This window comes from Trachinotus anak, unplaced genomic scaffold, assembly GCF_046630095.1.
Source record: "Trachinotus anak isolate AG129_WGS33_773 ecotype Australia unplaced genomic scaffold, CSIRO_AGI_Tana_v1 ptg000032l, whole genome shotgun sequence".
Lineage (NCBI taxonomy): Eukaryota > Metazoa > Chordata > Actinopteri > Carangiformes > Carangidae > Trachinotus > Trachinotus anak.
Window position 1 is genome coordinate 27,859,565 of NW_027273883.1, and position 26,285 is coordinate 27,885,849.

Here is a 26,285-nt window from a genome sequence, read left to right on the forward strand (position 1 = left end):
TGGAACTCAATGCTCAAGGATCGAAGACACTGGAATCATCATAGCAACTATCTTATTTCTTTATGGTAATTTTATGGTAATTGTACCAGTGTCTCACATTTAATTAACTTCATTTAACTGTTGTAAAATGCTACATGTAGGGACCTCTCAAAGGCATGACACCATGAAGAAATCAATACTTATCCTCACCTACTGGGTGGTAGCCCTGCCTCGTAGGACCTCCAAATGGGTTGCGGCTGCCAAAGGAGCCACCGTCAATGGACCCATATGACATTCTGCCTGATGGTTGGTGACGTGTCAGATGCAGGTGCCTGAGGAAGGAGAAGTAACCACATTACCACACAAAAGTCCCCAAAACAATCCACAAATGAATGCGTTCACAGTACTGACAGTAAGTGAAGGAAGTAATTATGATTTGTATTATGTTTTTTGTAGACATGAGCCCTGTAGAGATGGCATTACTAGAGGAGGCCTGGTGATGGTGGTATCAGCAGAGCTCGCCTGGTGTGTTTCCTTCTAAGCAAATAACCTACTGCTGTCCAATTAAAGCATGAAGAAAACCTGCGTAAAATGACTTAAAATGACTGACTGTTATATACTGAAACAATCATGCCCCAAAATATGCACTCACAAGCATTTTAGAAGCACACTGAGAAATGTGCTTATTTATGCAACTATCCAACCAGCTAATCATGTGGCAGCAGTTTAAAACACAAAATCCTGATGATACAAATCAGGAGTTTCAGTTAAACATCGGAATGTGGAAAAAATGGGATCTCAGTGACTTTGACTGTGGTGTGATTGATGGTGTCAGACAGGCTGGTTTGAGTGTTTCTGAAACTGTTGATCTCCTGGGAATTTAATGCAGAGTATAGGACCTGAGGTCACTAATAAGTGGACTGTGGTCCTGGTCCAGACCCAGGCACCCTCCTATACAGACCCAGACCTATAACCTACAAATTATTGAGAATTATTCCATTTTGAGGGAGCATTTCTACACTGCTCAAAAAAATTAAAGGAACACTTTGAAAATACATCAGATTTCAATGTGAAAAAATAATTTATTGGATATCTATACTGATATGGACAGTTTAATGTCTTAGGAACAAAAGGATGGCACATCTTTTGATGGAAATAAAAGTTTTCAGCCTTTCAGAAGGCTCAATATATGGACACCCCAAAAATCAAAGTGAAAAAATTATGTGGCAGGTTCGTCCATTTTGCCAAAATTCAATTTCTGCAACTCAAAATGCTTCTCAATATCTTGTGTGGCCTCCACGTGCTTGTATGCATGCTTAACAGCGTCGCGGCATGCTCCTAATGAGACGACGGATGGTGTCTTGTGGGATGTCCTCCCAGATCTGTCTAAGGGCATCAGTGAGCTCCTGTAAAGTCTGAGGTGCAACCTGACAACGTCTGATGGACCGAAACATTATGTCCCAGAGGTGTTCTATCGGGTTTAGGTCAGGTGATCGTGAGGGCCATTCAATTGTATCAATTCCTTCATCCTCCAGATACTGCCTGCACACTCCTGCCACATGAGGCCGTGCATTGTCGTGCATCAGGAGGAACCCAGGACCTACAGCACCAGCGTAGGGTCTGACCATGGGTCCAAGGATTTCATCCCGATACCTAATGGCAGTAAGACTGCCGTTCTCTAGCCTGTAGAGGTCTGTGCGTCCATCCATGGATATGCCTCCCCAGACCATCACTGACCGACCACCGAATCGGTCATGCTGAATGATGTTGCAGGCAGCATAGCGTTCTCCTTGGCTTCTCCAGACCCTTTCACGTCTATCACAGGTGCTCAGGGTGAACCTGCTCTCATCTGTGAAAAGCACAGGGCGCCAGTGGCGGACATGCCAATTCTGATGTTCTATGGCAAATGCCAATCGAGCTCCACGGTGCTGGGCAGTGAGCACAGGGCACATTACAGGACGTCGCACCCTGAGGCCACCCTCATGAAGTCTGTTTCTGACTGTTTGGGCATAAACATTCACACCAGTGGCCTGCTGCAGGTCATTCTGTAGGGCTCGGGCAGTGCTCAACCTGTTCCTCCTTGCACAAAGCAGCAGATATCGGTCCTGCTGATGGGTTAAGGACCGTCTACGGCCCTGTCCAGCTCTCCTAGAGTAACTGCCTGTCTCCTGGAATCTCCTCCATGTTCTGGAGACGGCATGCGTGGATGTGCCATCCTGGAGGAGTTGGACAATCTGTACAACTTCTGTAGGGTTAAGAAATCGCCTCATGCTCCCAGTCGTGATAATGACTCTAGCTAAAGCCAACACTAGTGGAAAACCAGATCAAAAGGATCAAGAGGGAGAAACTTGAAATGGCCTCCACATGCAAAACCAGTCCTGTTTTGGGGGTCGTCTCATTGTTGCCCCTCTAGTGCACCTGTTGATAATTCCATCAACACCAATGCAGCTGAATTCATGCCATACCCTGATAAAAACTGTTCCTTTATTTTTTTTGAGCAGTGTATTTTCTATCTATTCATTTATTATAAGACCAAAGTGCCAGATCTAAAAATTACGGCTATGCACTCCTATAAGAATTGGTTGCCTGGCACATACGCTGAAAAGGTTTATGGCTGACCTCTGGGTTTATGCAGCCCACTGAATATGCGCAGTAGTGTTACTCCCATCATGCCTCTGGGCTATGAAAACAAGCAAACTGTTGGCGATGCACATTCATGAGTGCTATGCTAATGTACTTTATGGATGTACAGTAAGTCTTCTACAGGAGTCGCTTGAAGCTTAAAACCATGGATTTATGCAAATGACAACAGCAAGAAACAATGAAGATAGTGAGCAGAAATGTATCATGTTACAGGGAGGAGTTATTTTTTTCTAAAGCTGCGCACTGCTATATGTTAAGTTTTCTGTTTACTGATTACTTAGACTTCTGTTTGCTGTGTGAAGTCAAATTATCATTTAAGAGATTTGTTGTCATTGCACCATATCACCAATTATGACCCACGGCTGTCATGCTATCAGCAGCGAGGTCCGTGCCTGATGTACACTGTCTGTAGTCAAAAAGTCTAGAATCCAGTTACACAGTAGGGATTGATTGTGAGGATGGTTGTGTTGAACACTGAACTAAAATCAGTGAACAACATTCAAATGTAAGTGTTGTTGATGTCCAGGTTTGATAGACCAGAGTACAGGACACAAGAAATGATGTCATTGGTGGAGCGGTTAATGCAGTATGCAAACTGGAGAGGGTCCAGTGGAGTGGTAAGGGCGGATTTAATGAGAGACAGTGAGTGCTAATTATTGAGACATGTTGACTTCTTTGGCACTGGTGATGGTGGTCTTTTTGAAGCTTGCCAGGGCTATAGCCTGGCCCAGATGGATGTTAAAGATGTCCGTAAAGGCGTTTGCTTTGTTTGTTTCCTTTTAGTTTTTTCATCTTTCTGATCCGACGTAGATCACTGTGCAATCAACTGATTTTACATTCTGTGAGGACGAGCACGCTGACTTTGTTAAGGACAAAACAAAGTTCACCGTCCCTCATCTGTGATCTTCCCGCTACCGCTGAGCACCCAGCCAAGGACCGAGCTGTGGAGAACCAGAGCAGACTTTCTTTTCCTAACTCCGAAGGATCGGAGCAACTCACAGTAAGAGGCTGATGTCTGGGCAGAGACACAGTTAGTGTAGAGTGTTGTATTTGTAATCTGACTTATAAGTGATGCATATCCTGTTGTTGTAGATCGTTCACTGTGATCAGCTTAATAAGCCAAATATCACTAGTTAAAGGACCAATATCCGACCAGACGAACTCCAGTTCTCTGGCTCCGTTACTGTGTAGTGATATTGTGGTGATTATTAAGTGTGGTGACAATCTCTTGTGGACTCTTTCCTCTCTTCACCTCTATTCTCCCTCTTTCCTCCCAATCACGCACCTCATCTACATCTCTCTCACATTCAGGCCCTAGAGTGTGATTGCGTCATACACGTAAAGCTCAAGGCCCCTCCCTTTGCTCTCGTTGTTCATGCGACCAGCCGCCATTTTGGCTCTAGCGAGTACGTCACTCACATCACGCTGCCGCCATCTTGGCTCCTACTGACATGTCACTCACGTGACTTTGTCGCCATCTTCTCTCTCTCTCTCTCTCCCTCACACACACACACACACACACACGGTTGTACATATGTGTTTTGCCTGCAATCATCTAGTTAGTAACCAATGTTTGTTTTAGTTATAGTTGAATTATAATCGGTTTAATATCAAGTAATGTTATTTTGAATAATTATTACTCTTATTAATAAATCCTGTTATAATTTAATTCATCGTTGTCTGTGATTATTGTGACTATATTTGTGATAACAGCTGGATTCAGGACAGGACCCTTCAACCAACCTTCTGAGACTGTATTTTGAGCCATCAATTTGGTCATTGGTCCCTGGTGACAGGGTGGTGCCCCGAGGTTACTACTTCTAGTAAACATCTATATATATATTGGTGATTATCATTGATAATCATTAGTATTATACGCCAATAACCAAATTGCCCCTACCTGTGCACAACACATACCAGGGTGCTGTTTAGAGCTTCATACCTAAAGTAGCATTCCTTTCTAAATAGAAGTCATGAAGCATGTCAGACAGATGGGTGTCACTGTCACTGGCCTGGTGGTGTAGTCTGTCCTATAGTCTGTTAAGGCCTTGATGCCTTGCCACACGCGCCTAGTGTCCACATTATTACATAAGTGGTTTGGAATCCTCTGTGCATATTGGCCCATCAAACCTCAGCCACTGCTGACCTGAGAGCCTGAGGCAGCTACCACCCAGAACATGTTCCTACAGCCCGTCCTGCAGGGCTGAAGTGGCTCGCTCTGGCCAGGTTCTGGAGGTCTTGTTTGCTGGCTTGGAGCATTTCAGCAGTGGTCTCTATGCTGAGAGTTGCATAACACAGAGGTGGTCTTTGAGGCCAAGGTGGTCGGATGTTCACAGCCTCACAGATGTTGGTATACTATATACAACTATTTATCCAACACTTTACTGCAGCATCTCTGTATGTATGGTTTACAGAGAAACAGTTCCAGACTTTCTCCACATTCACAAATATTTACATGAATAATAATAATAGTCATTTTTACATTTCTCTTTGTGTACACATAAAAAAAAACATGATGGTTAATAATTAACTTTACACATATTGGTCAATGCCTTTTTTTTCTTTGGACAGATTCAGGGTAGCTGTTTTTCCCTGCTTCCAGCTAACCATGTCTTGAATCAGCTCTGTCCTCAACATGAAATTGACATAATCTTCTCATATCAATATGAAAGAAATAAATTTGTTTCCTAAAATTAACCAGTATGCTACTCTCCATTTCTCTGTACTGTGGTTTAATGAACATTACAGCCTCTAGGGGCCACTACAGGGCCCTAAATGTTTAGTAATTTAAAATGAGCATATTGGTAATAATGTCACAGCCTTACTAACTTACATATTATATCTTTTACATATTTGTACTCTTGCAAGAGCACTGTTGTGTACTGTGTGTGTGTGTGTGTGTGTGTGTGTGTGTGTGTGTGTGTGTGTCAGTAGAGGAGGGTACAACTGGAGTGGTTTAGGGAATCAAGCATTCAGGAACTACAATGACATTACGTTAACCCATAACCCGCTGACGTGGAGATTAGAGGTGGGTACATCTGATCAGAATTCTGCTGAAAAGGTCAACTCATCATGGGAACATGTGTTTAACCCACAGCCTGGGACACGCACATATGACACTCAAATTAACAAATCTCTCCCAGCACCTCAGCATCTCAATCAAAAGTCAGAATATGATGTTGGTGAAGTGGCCAACGCTCTGTCTCCACCATGAAAGACAAGCATTCAGACCAGCGGGAGAATGTGATTACACAGAGTCTCTGTGCTGCCCATTGTTGTGACGAAGCCAGTGCATCCAGCCTATAGGACTGGCATTATGGGTACGAAGTGGGACAGAGAAGCAGCCAGAGATTCAGCGTCCGCACATTACACGGAGACAGATTCACTGGGCCAAAAGAACGCTTAATCCGATTAATTTTCATAGAGAGGGGAGATTAATTACTTTTGGCAGTCCATAAACAATCTTCACTGTGCTTGATTTCAAGCCCAGTGACTGCGCCTCATGTCCCTCTCAAGTGTGGACACATGCCGCCTCTATCTGCACATGAGATGCACACTCATGGATGCACATTCATGTCTGCATGCACTTGCACACACATTCGGATAATCTTAGCCTCCACCACTGTGCAGAATTAAGAATCCCTTTGCTTGTTCGCTAAGTCGCTCATGCAAGTGGAAACTGAGGTCATTAGAGTGGTGATGAAACGCTGAAATATTTTGAAATATTTAAAAAAAATAAATATATTGCTGTGCCGTTGCTCATGCACATGATGGCATCATCCTCATTGATGTCATCAGAGCTCACCCTGTCCCTCTGACAACAACCGCAAATGTATTTAGTAAGAAATACATTTGTGACCAGATTCTGTTTTATAATAATGATGAGGATATGTTGTAAATTTACATATTTGGAAACCTGCATATATGTTGATATTGAACATAGCAATAAAATATTGACAGTTTTCACCATAATATCTGGTCTTGCAAAGTAATATCCACTTGAAGTGATGATGAAATGATGAAACTGGCGGATTAAAATATCTATGCCTCCGCCAACCAGCCAAGTTACAGGAAATATGGTCACAACCTCCCCTTCCTGAGTTACAGCATTGAATAAAGGCCAGAGGAGTTTTTGCTGAACATTATGATGTCACAGTGAAGTTGACCTTTGACCATTTGGATATAAAATGTTATCACTTAATTTCATCTTGAAAAATTAAGTGAGTTACAGTATATTGTATCATAATTAGTGAACGAATTGGGCCAAATTTGAAGAAGTTCCCTCAAGGTGTTACTGAGATATCACGTTCATGAAAATGGGATGGACGGACGGACAACCTGGAAACATTACGCCTCCGGCTCTGGCTGTCGACAGCGAGCAAGGCATAAAAACACCACATAAACAGCCAACATTACCTGTTCAACAAATAAAATATCTGCAGTATAAATAAAAGCCAAAGTAATTCATTACTGACAATGAGCTAGTTTATAGCACAACATACAGATAACATGAAAGAATCCTGTATTTCTCCTGTTTACTGCTGCTTGGAATAAAACGTTATCTCCTCAAAGTAATGCCTGTCTGACTTGTCTTGAAGCAATTTAACAGCACATGAAAAAATATAAAAAACAAACTGGGTGGTGAGAGACTTTTTTTCTGGCACATAAAATGCCACTTCTAAATGAAGACAGCTCTTGTTTATGGAGAAAAATAGGCCTTACACTGGTAAACAGAGCAGCAGTGAGGTAGAGCGTGTGCATCCCTGTGTGACACTGCAGGACACAGAAGGATGGTAAATACAGGCCTGGCAGGGCGGAGTGACTGGATCCACAGCTACTCACCACCCCCACTGGTTTTCATTCAGTCCCCCACTCCTTTCACAGCTGTCATTATCAGCAACACAAGGCTTAGCTTAGCCAGAGCAGGCAACTGAGCAGAAATAAGCCTACACCCCGGACACAAATGCTGCATTTATCACAAACAAGCAAGGTCCAACCTGAGGCGGGACTGTGTGTGTGTGTGTGTGTGTGTGTGAGAGTGAGAGAGAGAGGGTTCGAATGATATGGATATTTTTGAAGGCTGATATCATTATTCTGAGATGGAAGCCAATAATATTCTTGTCATTCAGTACTCTGTTTAACTACTGTCTCATTAAATGAAAGTATCTAGTGTTTCCTTTAGTCTTGGTTATGTAGAAAAGCCTCTAAAACAGCTTAAACAGAAAATAACTTAAATTCTTGCTTTTTTTAAGGAAATATAGTAATTCTACAGCCATTTTTACAACCCACTGTGACACTGTGTCAATTGATGACCACAGCACTAAATCTGCATAGGGTATACTACTAAAATAAATAGTCAATGTTTAGCCAGGTTGTGCCATTTTGGTACAAAAATGTGGTCTAATTTCTGGTGATGTGTGTCAGGGTGCCACTGGTGTGTAGACTTACACAGAAAACAATGGGAGCTGGTGCTCAGACATGCATTGTGTGTGTTACCCATAAGCCTCGAGACTCTGAGTGGGCATTTCCAATGGCATTGGTTCTGACACCAATGATTTCCACTTGGTGAAAAGAAACATGTCAATTAAGTGCTGGCAGAATAACTGCACCTCTGGCAGTTGTATCAAAATAAAATCTCATATTCAACACCAGTGCAGTCCATTCAGCTCATTTTATAGAAGCTACTAAATACTGTCTCAGTTGATAATGAAGAGCTAAAAATAAGCAACACAACAAAAGAGGCTAAGCTGTTTAACTGGTGTGATTACAAGATAAGACCTAGGGCCTACAACTTAGAGTAACTCCCTAGATTTTTAACCCTCTGCTTTATGGAGCTTTACCGTCATTGATTAGCTGCCTCGCCCAAAACTCTGAGTAGCTCCTGAAATAGCACCGCTACAGCAGTGGGCATACCAACCTTCATTGCCATGGTTACTGTACGGTCATGGCTTGGTAAGATTTATGAAAAGATGGTGATTTGAGTTAAAATAAGTATTTCCTCAACATTAGACGATCTTTGTTGTCATGGTTACAATAATAACAATGAACGGTCATGGATAATAGAAACAACATAAACTGCTACTTTCACATGGGAATTGAACACCTCTCCTGTGTCATATTCATCCATCCACCCCAACCTCCTCTTGACGTGGACTCTGTCGCTCTATAAACTACGTCACCGCACTTTTCTCCTGCTCCTGCTCTTGCTCCTGTCATCATTAATACGACCACTAGATGTAGCCTAGCAACAAAACCTAACTATGGTTCATAATAACCTGCTGACAGATGACCTATGGGCTGTTATTTTACAGGAGGACAATCTCAAATGAGTCACTGTTGCATGTAACTAGTGGATGCCTAAATAAGCAACAGTTTGCTAACAAGGTAGCCATATCAACTTAAAAGGTGATGATATGTGCTGTGTTCATAGCTTGTTTACACTGACCCCTAGTGGCCTACAAATTAAATGTTTGCACCTTTCAGTCAAACTGTGATTAACATGACAATGGAAAATGCAAACACACTGTTGGTGTTTACATACGTGTCAGCATTGTGTTTGTCTGTCAGACATATATTGACATTTTTAACCACTTTTAAGTCAGATTTTGTTCAAAAAAATCCTTGTTCTTTTACATCTAAGTTATAAAAGGCTGTATGTTTCAGGTATCAAATGTTTAGATATTAAGTTAAAAGTAGTTTAAGTTGGCTGGCAGATGAATGCAGTCTACTGAACAGCTAAATGAAGCAAATAACTCACCTATATTTTGTTGGTTAGTTATTTCAGTGTTCACATTGACCAACTTGATCGTTTCACATCTGAAAATTCAAACAGCATCAATTGTATCATCTCCTACACATGGGAGCTTTTACCCTGGGTTTAGACATGAACTCCATCTCCTTGAGGGATTTTATTTAATCGTAAAACGTTTTTATTTGATATCAGCTGCATTTCTGCTGTTCCCTGTCATAAGCAAAGAGTGTGAATAGCATTTCAGCTGCAGACTATTGCTACTACCCTCAGTAATCATGGTTGTATAACTCAGTGCAACAATGAAAAGAACTCTGGACCAAGAGCCGGAGATAAATGGAAAAACTCTAAACTTCAAGTTCATTATATGGGGGAGCTTTATCTGTTTTTTTTTTCTTTTTCAGTTGGTAAAGACTGAGAGACTCTTGTACTTTTCCAATCAAGTTGCCTTCAAAAAATATAATTCAAGACGTCTCTTCAATGCCATCAACAATCTGGTGAACCCTGCTCCAGCTACTGCTTGTGCCACCTCTGTAGAGGACTGTGAGAAGTTCCTAAAGTATTTTCTTGATAAGATAGAAAACATCAAAGAATTGGTTACTGGCTCACTATTACCCTCACTCTCCACCCTCCAGATGTGCTTACCCTTACAGATTTGGTCGACATTGAGTCCCACACTAATCTTACTTCTTGTAAATTTGATATTTTCTCTTCTCTCTTTAGGTCTTTGAAAGCAGCTGGACTAATTAAATGATTGTAATAGATGATTAAAACCAGAAGGAGGCAGTAATGCAACATAATGGATGACAACTGCTGTAAAATCAAAGAAGAAGAAGGAGTGGTGTTGCCAACTTAACGCCTTTGGCGCTAGATTTTTACAGACCCTTTTACTGACTTATCCAAAGAAGGTTTTTTGGACAAACCTTAGCTACTTTCCATAGCATGAGGTCAGGCCACAGGGGCATCTCCCTATGCTGACTGCAGCTGACGTGATTGAGCTTCTAACTCTCTCTGAGTCATCATTTTACAAGTAAATCTAACTGAAATCACAGCTCTGTGTATCTCTTTAACTCATGAGTTTGGTGATTTTGTCAGGTGGTAACAGTTATAAAATCAGAATTGAAAGTGAAAATGTAGTCTTAACAGGCCATGTTTCAGTCACTGTCTCATACTTGTCCCAGTGTCTGACAACAGAAACAGAAAAAAACATGTATAGATCGACTTCAGCTGTAATATAATACTGTATATGTGAGCACAGAGAGGAGGAGAAAGGCAAACAGATACAGGGGTTATAATGGCTGACGCCAGACTGAATGTTTATAGCCTACAATGCGGTCCAGCCATATATTTGGTTTTGACTTAGTCCTGTTAAATTTAGTTGGACTAAACCCAGGGTTTTTGAAATTCTTCAGCTGAATCCAGCATCCCATGTTGCATAAAGTGAGATTCCTTTGTTTTTTTTTATAATAAAGCAGGTCTATGGTCTATATTAATATTGTAGAAGTATCAAAGTGCTCAGTCCACAGAGAAATGCACACAGCCTGTATTCAGAAACCATCTGTATTCTGTACTGTATTCAGAAGAGAGGCTCAAAGCCTTAAAACCACAGATATATCTTCCTATGGATAGCACAACTTCAGATAAAAAACAAGAAAAGTGTAAACCATGGACCTTTAAAGAACCATACTGATAGTATATGCTTCATTTATTTCATTTAATGATTTTTTTTTCCTTTTTGTCCTATGAATTGCATTTTACACAATTGCTGACAGATGTCTGAAAGCATACTTGAGGATTCAAATTATTATCCTTCCTGGTAGCATTTGATTTCTATGCATTTTATTATTGTATTAAAATCAACATGCATCAGTCTTCTGATAATTTCCCAGACAGGAAGAGATTATTAATTTTTTTTTTTCAGTAGGTTTCCTGCAGAGGATTGAGCAATTATAGTATAATTACAGTGGAAAAAAAGAACACTTGGCACAGTTGATAAGTACCCCTGATTTATTTGAGTTTTCTGAAGAAAGCCTTGAAATTATATTCACATAGAAAATGGATGAGGTCATGTTGTGTTAAGTTTATGAAATTATGAGGTTACAATTTTGCAGCTCTCTCAAGGGACATGTTTTAGAAATTAACCACTTCTTATTACACTAACCTGACCTCTTCCTCTTTTATATACTCTGATGACTTTTTCCTTGCAAAAACCTTTCACCAGTTTTACTATGATGAGTACACAGTTTTATGGTTCTTTGTAAAAAATTTCCTGCTGATAGAAAATTACTACCAGAGATCATAAGAAAACTAGGGCACCTGGACTGTGCTCTTCAATGTGCATCTTTGCCCTGGGCTACCCAGAGATCCCCCCATAGGATCGTCACTGATTATAAATAGAGGTCCAAAGTTTATTCTTAACATTGGGAACAGTGGAGAAAACAATCTTACAACATTTATAATATCTTCATCAGAAGATGGAGATAGATGTGTCATAGATTTGTGGCCTCCGTGATCTAATTCCATCAGTAGGGAATTTTTAATTTAAGATTCAAATGCTTGTATGATAGACTGCTGCATAAGCAATTTCCTCTCTTTGTATGGAGCCCTGTCTTCTTCAAATCTCATTTATACTCCTACAAGATTTTTCCAAATACGGTATGAAGGAAATATAAGGTACCATAAGTATTACATTCTTCTACTGCACAGAGCTGACAGGAAGGTGGTCAGGGCGGATGGTGGCCTTTCAAAGTAGAAGACTTTTACACCATTGATATACTGAGCTTCACACTTGGCTGAAAATACAGTTAATTATTTAGGTAAAATTAGGAAAGGATCATGGTTTTAGTCACATATCAGAAAAGTAAGCATTGATTTTTTGCATATGTATCTTTCCCTAAGCTAAACCTGATCACTGGAGTCCCTGAACAGAGCCAAAAAAAACATGTTTAGTTGCTATAAGCAAATTGGAGGGTATTATAAATATATTATATAAATACAAAAATACACTGATTGCAGATACAAAGTGGGGATGTCTTTTTATGCTAATAAAGATTTAATTATGGTTTAATCACATTTTTCTCAAACAAAAATGATCTAGCAAATTACTCGTATATAAACGTAGATGCTACACCAGGATGAGTCGTCACACACTTGTGTTTCAGCTAATGGGACAAATTCCCTATATTTCCTCTTAAAGCTACAACTATCTCCTAATAGTATTTACATTCAGCTTTCTTTTAATCTAAAATCTTCTGACTGGAGACAGTGTGACAGTCTGAGCATCTGCACCAGCTCTCTCATCTCCTTCTCTGCCCCTATATACTCCAACATTTGAGTGGTTGCTCTGTCTAATGCTGACTCCACTGTATCTACTCAACCCACACAAAAGACTCGTGCACAAGCTGACTAACAGCCATTGGTTGTTACTTTACATACACACACACACACACACACACACACACACACACACACACTGTCCAGCCACTTTCTTAGGTACACCTCAGTAGTACTGGGCTGGACCCCTTTGCCTTCAGAACTGCCTTAATTCTTCGTGGTGTAGATTCAACAAGGGGCTGGAAACATTAATCCGAGATTTGGTCCATATTGACATGATAGCATCAGCAGTTCCTGCAGATTTGTCGGCTGCACATCCATGATGTGAAACTCCCATTCCATCACTTCCTAAACGTGCTCTACTGGACTGAGATCTGGTGACTGTGGAGGCCATTTGAGTTAAACTCATTGTCATGTTCAAGAAACCAGTTTGAGATGATCTGAGCTTTGTGACATGGAGCATTATCATGCTGGAAGCAGCATCAGAAGATGGTTCACTGTGGTCATAAAGGGATGGACATGGTCAGCAACATACTCAGGTAGGCTGTGGTGTTTAAACGATGCTCAGTTGGTACTAAGGGCCACAAAGTGTGCCAAGAAAATGTCCATCATACCACCACCACCAGCCTGAACTGTTGATACAAGGCAGGATGGATCCATGCTTTCATGTTCATCTTTCTTTCAATTCTGACCCTACCATCTGAATGTCACAGCAGAAATCGAGTCTCATCAGACCAGGCATCATTTTTCCAGTCGTCTATTGTCCAGTTTTGGTGAACCTGTGTGAATTGTAGCCTCAGTTTCCTGTTCTTAGCTGACAGGAGTGGCATCCGGTGTGGTCTTCTGCTGCTGTAGCCCCACTGCTTCAAGGTTCGACGTGTTGTGCATTAAGAGATGCCCTTCTGCAGACCTTGGTTGTAACGAGTGGTTATTTGAGTTACTGTTGCCTTCCTATCAGCTCAAAGCAGTCTGGCCATTCTCCTCTGACCTCTGGCATCAACAAGGCAAATTTTGAATGAACTGAACCTAATAGCTTCCCTGAAGGTATGACCTCAATTTAAACATGTAGATGAACAGTTGGCTGTTTCATGAAGGCAGGGTGAACAACTATACATGTTCCTGAGCAGGGGGACCTCTAGGATACACTGCTGCTTTTAATTGAGAGTGGAAACATTCTGGTCAATATGTGATATTTAATACAAGGCCAAGTCAGACCCATATATGTAATATGCATCAGTACATTTCAAACCATAAGGTAAGTGAATAAGCAGACAAGTGTCTGCTTATTCACTGCTTCGATACTGACTGCACAGTGAAAAACATAAGAGTAATCTAAGGCCTATTCTGCTGTGGCCACATTACTGTCAGTGGTCTGGAATCAAGTCAGTGAGACATGATGACCATTAACACTCTGAGGTTGTTTCTTCATGACAGTCCTGACCCTAATCAGCCGGGCTCCTCTGGACCAATCTGCTCACTCTGACATCCAAGACATCCTGATCTCGCGCTCCGATGGAAGCTCCCTATCTAATTATCTTACACACACAATTCGATTAATTGACTCTATTAGGTCAATGGATATATAAATGTGTTGGATATGATTCATTTACCAACCCAGAAATGTCTGCTGGAATTACTCCATATTCCACAGTGTGCGGTAATGGTTCTCATTTAACCCTAATGTTTATCTGTAGCCTCTGGCAAGTTGGACAGCTCACTAACAGTAGTGTGGGGAAAAAGAAACAGCCAAGAAGTTAACCTCTTATGTAAAGATAACAGCAACCGCCAATCAGATGAAAGCATTGTTGGCACTGAAAACATATCAAACTGTTCAAACAAGACAAAGAAACCGGCATGGACAATTATTATTTTGACTGACTACACAAAGTGATGAATTGGTATTGAGAACTCAGCCATAATTAAACTCACATAAAGCTGGACGGAGAGGAAAGTTAAGATACTTGAAGGCAGGGCGTATTAAAGCGTAACTGATGGATTTATTAATTGTTAATAAACCACTTACTAATTATATTTCAGTTTATAACCGATTAATATGAACAGATGTTGCTAGAGTTTGATCAAACCATTAGCAGCTCTGTGAGGCTGTATTTAGCCACAGCACTGCTTTGAGCTAAATGCTAAATCAGCATGTGACCAACACTAACATAGTGATGTTTAGCAGGTGTAATATTGGCATGGTAGCATGCTAATATTTGCTAATCAGCACTGTCATGTGTCGATGTTAATAAAAGGAGGAACCAGGCAGTCGTGCTAATAAAGAGCTGGTTTATTCACTAGCTTTTTGCTACTGCTAACCGAGCATAACACAGGTACGTACAAAAAACGTCCTCACGTATACGGCACCTAGTGACGTCACTGCCATGACTACGGCAACCTGTAGTTACTTATCACAACATCTCCCCTTTTTCAAATGTTGAAACTCAAACAATTAAACCAGATGTACATCACATCAATTAAAGATAAACATGAATATAACAGTCTCACTCTAGGACTGTGGGGTAGACTGCCCGTCGTCCACAGCAACGTGGGGTTTATTCTGCCCCGATAATTGCTGTTCCTATGATGTGTGTGAACAGTTTTCAGAACAGTCTCTGGGTGGTCAGTGTATTACATCAGAATTGCTTTTTGTGATCTCAGGCGCTTATGTAATTCTTATTTATCTATTATCAATTATCAGATCTTACCCAAAACATAATACTCTTTACATGAAACATAACTTTAACCATGGAACATGTAATGTTATTTTCCCCATACCTATCTCACCCCACAGAATTACTCAGAAAACAGGGAACAGTGTGAAGGTGAGTGTCATTAAGTGTTCAAGTGTCTCTATATCTGAGAGGTACTCTGACCTCACAACCTCTGGATGTCTCCTGAACAGCCCTGTGTGGGGATGACTGGGGTGATGAACGCATCACAGGTGGATCTTTCAGTCTCTGGACAGAAGCAGGGTCTCTGTGGCTGGGCCTAGCCGCAGAAGGAGGGCTGCTGGCCAGCTGCAACGGATGTCCCTCAGGCTGCAGCTGCTGCTGGTCTGGAGGGTCAGCAGGCTTCAGGACTGCCTGCAGATGTCTTCTATTGCATCGCAGCACTGCACCGTTGTCTGTCTTCACAATATAAGACCTGGGCTCAGTGCTCTTGCCAAAGACATTCTCCACCCCTTTTCTCCGGCCTGCCGAGATTGAAGTTCAGGAAGTGGCAGGGCAGAGTGACGGCAGTCACAGAAGAGCCAGTAGGCTGATTTAGCCTGAGCATCCTTTTGCTGGATTTGCTGTCTGTTCACAGGAGTAGCATGTAGTTTGTCTTCCAGCATAGGAAGTGTGGTCCTGATGTGTCTTCCAGTCATAAGTAGAGCTGGGCTCTCCCCTGTAGCAGCACTAGGGGTGGCTCTGTAGCACATCAGCGCAAGATACGGATCAGGCTGCTTTAAGATGTGCTTACCAGTCTGTACAGGTCGCTCTACAGCACAATTTGCCTGGGGGTAATGAGGGCTGGTGGTTGTGTGTGCAAACCCATAGCTTTGGCAGAAGTCTTGAAACTCACCCGAGGTGAATTGTGTGGCATTGTCGCTCACCAGTTGCAGTGGGATCCCCCATCTTGCAAACATGCCTTTGAGCCTGGTAATGACCTGGTGGCTGTATGTTGAAGACAGGTGAGCAATTTCAATGTCTCTAGAGTAGTAGTCAGTCACGATGAGATAATTCTGTCTCTCTAACTCACACAAATCAGCAGCAATGCGCTGCCAGGGGCCCCCAGGTAAAGGTGTGGTGAGAAGCGGTTCACGTCTTTGAGTGGGTTTGTTTTCAATGCAAAACTTACATGTTGACACTGTCTTTGTGATCTCTGCACTGATCCGAGGCCACCATACTGACATCCTGGCTCGAACACGGCACCTTGTCAGACCTTGGTGTCCCTCGTGTAGCTGTTTGAGCACTTCTGATCTAAGTGCAGCAGGAATGACTAGTCTATCTTGATACAACACCAGTCCATCGGTCTCAAAGAGGTGAGCTCTGGCAGAATAATATCCATTCAGGGATGGAAGCAGTGATGTCTTTGGTGGCCATCCGTTCCTAATGAACTGCACTATCTTTTTCAGCTCTTCATCCTGTAGTGTGGCTGAGCGGATTTTGTCAAGTTTTTGTGATGAGACAGGTGCATTTTCCACCACTGACTCCACATATGCTTGTACTTCCTGGTCTGTGTGTTCATCACCACTGTCAGTCAGTGGGCTCCTGGAAAGAGCATCAGCTACAACAAGGTGCTTCCCTGGGACGTGCTCAGCCACCACATTGAACATTAGGAGTCTTTGGCACCTTGGAGGGACTTTGTCCAAGTAATATGTGTTAATGAGGGGCACAATCGGTTTGTGGTCCGTTTGTAGACGGAAGCATTCCATGCCTTGCACATAGCGAGCGAAACGTTCACATGCCCACATGCCTGCAAGACACTCCTTTTCAATTTGGGAGTACCCCTTCTATGCATCTGATAGTGTGCCGGAGCAGAATGCCACTGGCTTTAACTCTCCCTCATGTTCCTGCAACAATGCTGCTTCTAATCCGTAGCTACTTGCATCAGCGCTGATGACAGTGTTGCGATTAACATCATAATATGCAAGTGCTGCGGCTGACACGAGCATAGTTTTTACCTTCTCAAATGCCTCTTCTTGTGCACTGCTCCACACCCACTCACTTTCCTTCCTGAGCAGGGGAGTGATGGGATGCAGCTCAGAGGAGAGGCCGGGCAGGAACTTTCCAACATAGTTGACAAGACCCAGGACCTGTTTCAGTTCTGTAACATTGGTTGGACTTGGCATTTGTGTGATGGCTTTAACTTTGTCACCATTAGGTCTCATGCCTTCCGCACTTATGATGTGGCCAAAGTACTGTATTTCTGTTTTGCCAAAATGACACTTGGCCTTGTTCAACTTTAAACCATTGTCCTTTATGGTCTTCAGCACGGCATCAAGACATGTGTCGCGCTCTTTCCTTGTTGCTCCATAAACAAGTATGTCATCCATTACCATGACAACTCCATCATGGTCCTTTAACAGCATCAACATCTGTCTCTGGAAGATTTCCGGAGCCAACGTGATACCGAATGGCAGACATCGGAAGCAGAATCTCCCCATCGGGGTTATGAAGGTCGTCAGCTTTTGGCTGGCAGCATCCAAGGGGATCTGCCAAAATCCGCAGGAAGCATCGAGGGTTGAGAACACTGTAGCTCCAACCAGCTTGGGAGCAATATCCATCAATGTTGGCAGGATGTACCTCTCGCGCTTAACTGCCTTGTTTAAGCGTTTTAGATCAACACACACTCGCACCTGCTCTTTGTTCTTCTTCTCAACTGGAACCATTGGGGCACACCAGTCTGAGGGCCCTGTAACCTCCTCAATTATGCCCAGGGCCAGCATGTGTCTGAATTCAGCCTCAACTTTAGGCAGGAGGGGAAACGGGATGCGGCGTGGCGTGGTCAGTGAGTAGGGCTCACAGTCAGTTTTTAGTTCAATTTTTACAGGGTCACACTTGAGCAAACCTATATCCCCAAACACATCACTTAACATTACAGTGTCCATGCCGTCAACTCTCATAACCAGTCCCATCCTTGTGGCAACACTCCATCCCAGGAGGTTGTGGGAGTATGGCCCTTTTATTACAGTGACCCAGAATCTGTATTTCTTCCCCTTGTACTCACTTGTTGCCAGAAACTTGCCAATACTCTTTACTTCGCCGCGGAGCTGGTGATGGTCCTTTCCTTGCAGAGACCAGTTGTGAGCGCTGTGGCAGCCTCCTGAATGCAGCCTGTGACATCACAGTAATGTCGGCCCCCATGTCTATTTTAAATTCCACAGTGCTGCCATTGACAGGTAAGTTTACAAGCCACTCATTTTCTGAATCCGGTTGATCCATTATGTCTGACACTGTTTCATTAACTTCTCCAAGGAAAAACATCTTGTCTGTATCACTGGTGCTGCTGGGCATTGCAGCTACCTCTTTCAGCATTCTCGTCTGACAAGCTGCCTAAAAATGTCCAATTTTATTGCATCTTCTGCACTTTTTATTCTTGGCTGGGCAGGGATGTATTTTGCCATGTTGTCTGTTACAGCGGTAGCAGGTAGGTTGATGTTTTGACTCACTGCGTTCCTGTTTTTCCTGCCATTGTCCCTCGTTGCTGCTCCTTCTGCCATGGAACTGCCGCCTCCCCTGTCTCATGGCATCCACTGCACACTCCGAGCGCAGGCTCACATTTTGTTGTTTTATTTGTTTGCTCTGGCGCGCTATTTGGACAGCTCTTTCAAGGGAGAGTTCAGGCTCTAGCTGCAACTTCTGTGATAGATCATTGTCAGATATGCCAATAACAATGTCTCCGATGTGCTCATCTTTAGTCCGCCCAAACTCACAGTACTGTGCCAGTTCATACAAACTCCTCACAAAAGCCTCAACAGACTCACTGGGCTTTTGCGCTCTCTTGTGAAAACATGCTCTTTCATGGATCACATTTCTCTTGGGCACAAAATGGTCGGAGAATTTGGCTATCACCGTGTCGTAGTCCAACTCCGGTCTGCCTCTTTCCGCCTCGTCGTCGTCGTCCTCCTCGGCGTCATCATACACAAAAGAATCATAAATTGCCACCGCTTCTCTCCCCATGGCGTAGAGAAGGATGTTTACTTGGACTTCCCCGCTATCTCTGTCCAACTTCGACACCACCCGAAAGCGGTCGAAGCGGCTGCACCACATTGGCCACTCCACCGGGCGAGTGAAGTAAAAAGATTCCGGAGGTACGAGCTTCGCCGTGCCTTACTTAGTGAGCATGAAGTCGGCCTCTTCTGACACCATGTCATGTGTCGATGTTAATAAAAGGAGGAACCAGGCAGTCGTGCTGATAAAGAGCTGGTTTATTCACTAGCTTTTTGCTACTGCGAAACCGAGCATAACACAGGTGCGTACAAAAAACGTCCTCACGTATATGCCACTTAGTGACATCACTGCCGTGACTACGGCAACTTGTAGTTACTTATCACAACAAGCACTAAATAGGAATTTCACCTGAGAATAGAGGAATGTTTTTCAAAAATTAATGGCGCTACATGGAAAGTCAGGAGATCAGCAAGTCAATCAGATTCATCCTCTGGAGACTGTGAACTGACCAAAAATTATGATAAGTCACCCATTAATAGTAGAAACTTTCCATCTAGTGCCATCATTGAGTCAAAGTTTTCACTTATCCAGTGAAATAGCTCAACATTCATGGTTCCCATTGTGTACAATGAATCCTCATGAGTTTGTTGGTCCTCTGACTTCCTGTCGTGCCACTATGAGAGTCACATCTGTGGTTCAGCATGGTAAGTCTTAGTTCTTAGATATATTGCCATGAAATTTGTTTTGGACATTTATTACCCCTGAGGTGTAATAACTAAATATCCCTTTGGCTGGTGTTTATCCTCCTTCAGTGTGACAATGGCTTTATCTTCGCTTTAGTTAACTATTTCTTAAATTAGTCAGGTAAATGACTTACTGACACATACTACTGGAGACATGACAGATATTGCACAACACTTGTTAATGATTTAAATTAATGGTTCTGTGAACGATGAATGTGATACGCTCCGCAGTAGTGCTGACAGCTAGTCAGCTAGTCATAGCAACCTTTGCAGAACACACTTATAATATTGGTAACAGCGAGTTAGCTAACATTATCATGGCTACTGTAGCTGAAAACAGAAAACAGACATGTAGCCATCAAGTTATTGAGGGGAAGAAAAGTCAGTTCTAAATAGAGCTGGAGCCCTTTAGCCTCTCCATCTCAGTAAGGACAGACCAGTATCGGCTCCACAGTTGACAGAAACTCAGATTAGAACATGCTGAACAGAGGGGGTGTGAGTTTGTTTTCTGCTCAGGACGCCATTAGTTAACTATTTCTTTGCATAGAAAATAGTTGTTTGCTGCTATATTATTGTTTCATCTACAGAACCTTTAAATGACTTGACTTTATAAGTGAAACCAAAAAGACTGGTTTATTTTTGATTTACTTAGCTTATACCTTACTTGGAACACTCAGCACAAATTCCAATTAGAGTCTTTTTTCATACAGGGAGCTAATCACAAAATCCCTTCACCTCACCCTCACTACATATAAACAGTAAATATATTCAGTCTGGAGCTTGTTCTTTATAGTAATTCAGCATTAAAAAACATCATCCTAATTCATTTATTTAATTCAACTACAACTACTCAGTGCTAATCATATGTATTTGTTTTTTCAAGAATTTTCACTCCCTCCTTTGATTGCTCATTGCACATTTTTCAGTCAGAATCAAAACATGTTGTGAAATTTACTGCAAAAGTACCCCCTCCTCCCCTACCAAAGGAACGTCTCTCTCTATCCTGGAGAGAGATGTCAACAGGCTTTTTAAGAAGCAGAACCCCCGCAAAGCAGCCGGTCCTGACTCTGTCTCTCCATCATCCCTGAAGCACTGTGCTGATCAACTGTCTCCAGTGTTCACGGACATCTTCAACACCTCACTGGAGACCTGCCACGTGCCAGCCTGCTTCAAATCCTCCACCATCATCCCTGTCCCCAAAAAACCAAGGCCCACAGGACTAAATGACTACAGACCCATTGCCCTGACCTCTGTGGTCATGAAATCATTTGAGCGCCTTGTCCTGTCCCATCTCAAATCCATCACTGACCCACTCCTGGACCCCCTGCAGTTCGCCTACAGAGCCAACAGGTCTGTAGACGACGCCGTCAACATGGCTCTCCACTTCATCCTCCAGCACCTGGACTCCTCAGGGACCTATGCCAGGATCCTGTTTGTGGACTTCAGCTCTGCCTTCAACACCATCATCCCGGCTCTGCTGCAGGACAAGCTCTCCCAGCTGAGCGTGCCTGACTCCACCTGCAGGTGGATCACCGACTTCCTGTCTGACAGGAGGCAGCACGTGAAGCTAGGAAAGCACGTGTCTGACTCCCAGACCATCAGCACTGGATCCCCGCAAGGCTGCGTTCTTTCTCCTCTGCTCTTCTCCCTGTACACCAACACCTGCACCTCCAGCCATCAGTCTGTCAAGCTCCTGAAGTTTGCAGACGACACCACTCTCATTGGACTCATCTCTGATGGCGATGAGTCTGCCTACAGGTGGGAGACTGAGCGTCTGGTGACCTGGTGCAGGCAGAACAACCTGGAGCTTAATGCTCTGAAGACAGTGGAAATGATAGTGGACTTCAGGAAGAGCCCAGCCCCACCCACCCCCATCACCCTGTGTGACTCCCCCGTGGCTACCGTGGAGCATTTTCGCTTCTTGGGAACCACCATCACACAGGATCTCAAATGGGAGCTAAACATCAGCTCCCTCATCAAAAAAGCTCAGCAGAGGATGTATTTCCTGAGGCAATTGAAGAAGTTCAACCTGCCAAGGACTATGATGGTGAACTTCTACACCTCCATCATTGAGTCCATCCTCACCTCCTCCATCACCATCTGGTACGCTGCTGCCACGGAGAGGGACAATAACAGACTGCAGCGTATCATCCACTCTGCTGAGAAGGTGATTGGCTGCAATCTTCCGTCCCTCCAGGACCTGTACGCCTCAAGGACTCTGAGGCGTGCAGGGAAGATTGTAGCTGACTCCTCCCACCCTGGACACAAACTCTTTGAGACACTCCCCTCTGGCAGGAGGCTGCGGTCCTTCAGGACCAAAACCTCTCGCCACAAAAATAGTTTCTTCCCATCTGCTATTAGCCTCATCAACAAGGCTAGAGAGCCCCACTGTTGCTGATCAATTGCACCAATCACCAGAAAAAATTCCTTGTATGTGAAAACATACTTGGCAATAAAACTGATTCTGATTCTGATTCTGATTCTGATCTGCGATGGATATAATTCCAGTTTCTTACAGCTATAGCAGATTAGGTCCTGAAATACCCTGAACACAGCTTACTGTGGACACTGATTCCAAAACCCTATAGCTACATATTATAGGCCACATGCCTGCTTATAATTCGAGATTAAAGTAAAAAGAGGTTTTGCCAATACCAGAAAGTGGTGTGGCTGGTTTGATTGCAAGCTTTTTGATGTGCATACTCAGAAGTACAGATATGCAGCCATATGGCAGATTTGTATGACAGGATCAAAGGAAAGGATGGAAATCAAAAGGCAGTGTGTTTTGGGGCTCAGCCCTCAACAGTAACTTCTTCAGAAAAGAAGAGAAAGATGAACTTATAACCAGTCTCTCTCTCTCTCTCTCTCTCTCTCTCTCTCTCTCTCTCTCTCTTAGCTCTCCTTCATCCTCTGTCTTCATTGTCACCTCTTCAGCTGACACAGCCAAACTTAAGGTTCGCTCATGTGTGTTTACTAAAGCCTCATCCCTCGTCCCCAGTCTGATCTCAGGCCATTCCATCAGCACTGCCTCCCTTTGAAAACAGCTCAGGGAGGAGGAGAGGAAAAAAAATACCTCTGAGCAGTGAAATTGCCTCGTCACACAAAAAGGCGTCGTTATTGAGATAAATCACCCCATTCTATTCCATAACAAAACTCTGCCTCAGCTTACCTTCCAGTGGCACCTGCCATCCAGGCTGAGCCATCCCATGTACTCTCCAGACTGAAGCTTTGTCTGCCACGAGGATTCAGTACTGCCTCTGGATGGTTAGCTTTGACAGTGTGATCTACATGAAAAAGTTTTCATTGAATCTGAGAAGCCCAAAGCTAAAACTGTTCAGAACAAGACAGTGAAGTATGCTGCAGGAGTAATTGTGTAATGTTATGTTACAAAAGCCTTCCAGAGATGCTCACTAAAACCTTTTCATATCTTCAAAGCCTGAAATATGTATGACGCTTTTTTTTAATCGCATCATTGCAAATCTGTACACATGAGCAAAACTAATTTCAGCTGACATGGATTCCCATGCAATTGCTGCATTCAGTGGATTCTACAATGGCCCTAGAATATCAGCATCCCACAATTTAATAAAACACATGCAAATAGACAAAACACAAACAAATAAAGACAAATTCATCAACATCAAGGAAGATGTTAAAAACCAACCAAATTTACCAAATACAGAAATGTGTTTCAAATTCAGAAAAAAACAACTATAAACAACCATATAGTTTTCTTGTCCCTACCTTCAGATATGACCCATAGGAGCATACCAGTCGTACCGGATCTTCTTCATAATGGTAACAATAATGTACAAATAATTAACATTGTGAAACACTCATGACAGAAACAGCTGATAGTTAATAACAACTGACTGATCAGTTTCTCATGGAGAACAAACAGCAATCTCCTGTGAGAAAGTCCTGTGTTTTAACCACCTTTCCATCCATCCATCCATCCACCTGATGTGGACTTTGTTGCTCTATATATTACATGACCTGACGTTCCTGCCTTTAGAGGTCAGCTAAAAATAAGAATTATCTAGAATGACAGCTGTCAAAAACACTACACTGCACTGATGTTAAAACACTGGAGGATCGGTATTTTCAGGTTGTGACGCACAAACTATATAAAATTAGTGGTATGTTTGAGTTCGTTAGATGACTAGCTAGCAGCAGTAAATGATTCAAGGAAGAGTGGTTGTTTCAGTGATATCCATCCATCCATCCATCCTCAGCAGCAGACTAAGCAAGTTAGTCCAGATGTCCCTCCCTCAAGCAATGTTGTTGCCAGGCCAGATGAGGCACATAGTCTCTCCAGTGTATTCTGGGTCTACCCAGGGGTTTTCTACCCGTTAGACATGCCCAAAAGCCTCCAATGAAAAGCTCCCATGATCAGATGTGTGAGCCATCTCAACTGGCATGATGAAAGGAGGAATGCTCCCTCCAGATGTCTGAGCTCTTTGCAGTACCTTAGGGTAAGATTATAAATGCTACAGAGGGTACTTATTTCAGCCACTTTTATCTGCATTCTTATTCTTTCAATTGGCCCCCACCTTCAGCTCAACAGGCTCCTTCACCACTGGTATCTACCCCAACCTCTTTTGGAAAGCAAGAGAAATTTTTCTGGAGGTGGTATTTAAAGACCTTGCAGACTGGGGCCTCAGCCAGATGTTCCTAGTTCACACTCATTGCATTATTGGGCTTACCAGGTCTGTCACCTACACCAAATTGATTCAACTCACCACTAGGTTGCCAACTCTCTTTTTTTCACTCAAGTGTCCAAGATATATGGACGCAAATGCGATATGACTACAAAGTCAACCATTGATCTCTGGCCTAAGGTGATCTGGTACCAAGTACACTTATGATTCACCCTATGCTTGAACCCCTATGCCAGCACAAAAGTCCAATAACAAAGCATCACTCAGGTTCAGATCAGGCAGGCCGTTCCTCCCAGTAACCCTCCTCCGGGTTTTTTCCCTGAATAACGTGAATAATGTTGTAACAACAAATCAGTGTTGAAATCAAAGAAAGAAATAAATGAAACTTCACTGTCTGGGGAAAAAAAACACTAATCATGATTTCTACTGTGTGCTCATCCATCTAACACCGATGAAATCCCATGTGCATAGTCACGCAACATGTTACTTTAGCTGCAACAAGCAAGCCAACTCACCACAGATTTTACCTCAACAATCAACGATATGAACTTGGTACTGGTAAATAAACTCACGGTGTCAGTGGCCGATGCTTTATTCACTCACGTCAGTGATGTTTTACCGCCCAGAGGACGTGCTGTGTTGAGCAAACTTGAGCAAAAAAAACACAAAAAACTGGCGGCCGCTATTTTCTTGTGAGCAGACACTGACTGAGCAAATCTTGCGCAAGACGAGATCCCATTTTTTTCCCAGATAAGCAGTGAAAGAAAAAGGGTTTCCCTGTGTCCAAGTTTGAGTCCTTAAGTAGTTTAGCATTACCAGAGACATCCAGGGCAACATGTACAAGGAAGAGCACCAAATCACCAGAGCCACATTTAATCTCGAGCAGCTTTGCATCAAATTCATTAAAAACCTGATAAATAACATGCACTCCAGGTTTCCAAACACCCCTCTCTTGTGTGCATTTGATGTGATGAGTCTCTGTCGACTGGCTTCATGAGTGAAGAACAGTGGAAGGTCTGTGGGAAGGAGGAGCTGGAGCTGCTTATTGCCCACCATGGGCATGAGCATACCTACCAATGGAGGGAGGACAGAGAGGACCACCAGACAACTACCCAGCCCCTCATCAGCGCTGAACCAACTCGACCGGAGAGGGCCCTGGTGAAGAAAGTTGTCAAAGCACAGTACTACCCCAGAGACAGCATGTGGAAGCTTTGGGCACTGGTGACAAAGTACTACCTGGAAGATTTTCCCAACCTCACCATCCTTGCTCAACCGGCCCCTACCCTGGCTGTGCATACAGTACAGCTGACTCCGGACAAGGCTTTTCTTCTCAAAACCACAAATTTTATTGGGGACCCACTCAGTTTCTCTGGGATTCACTTTAATGACCACCCGTGGGTCCCAGGGACCCACTACATTGAACATCACTGATATCATATACCAAAACCACTTTGTGTGTGGTTTTTTGTGTGTGCACATAAAACAAACTGACAGACGTTGATGACATGACACGAAACAGAAG

General features: G+C 43.0%; 1 protein-coding gene across 3 annotated transcripts in view; it reads right to left on the minus strand.

Moving 5' to 3' along the window:
* The window catches only part of tsnare1 (T-SNARE Domain Containing 1), a 174,162-nt gene that overhangs the window by 129,444 nt on the left and 18,433 nt on the right, over window positions 1-26,285 (minus strand). Inside the window, exons 1-2 of one of the 3 annotated variants that reach the window (XM_071470567.1) lie at window positions 23,272-24,983; window positions 190-311 (exon numbers count right to left, since the gene is read on the minus strand). In XM_071470567.1, coding sequence (XP_071326668.1) covers window positions 190-311; window positions 23,272-23,291 — 142 coding nt within the window. In that variant the 5' untranslated portion in view covers window positions 23,292-24,983. Of the gene's footprint in view, window positions 1-189; window positions 312-23,271; window positions 25,553-26,285 lie in introns of those variants that run through there. The other 2 variants (XM_071470568.1, XM_071470569.1) reach the window with 2 other exon arrangements.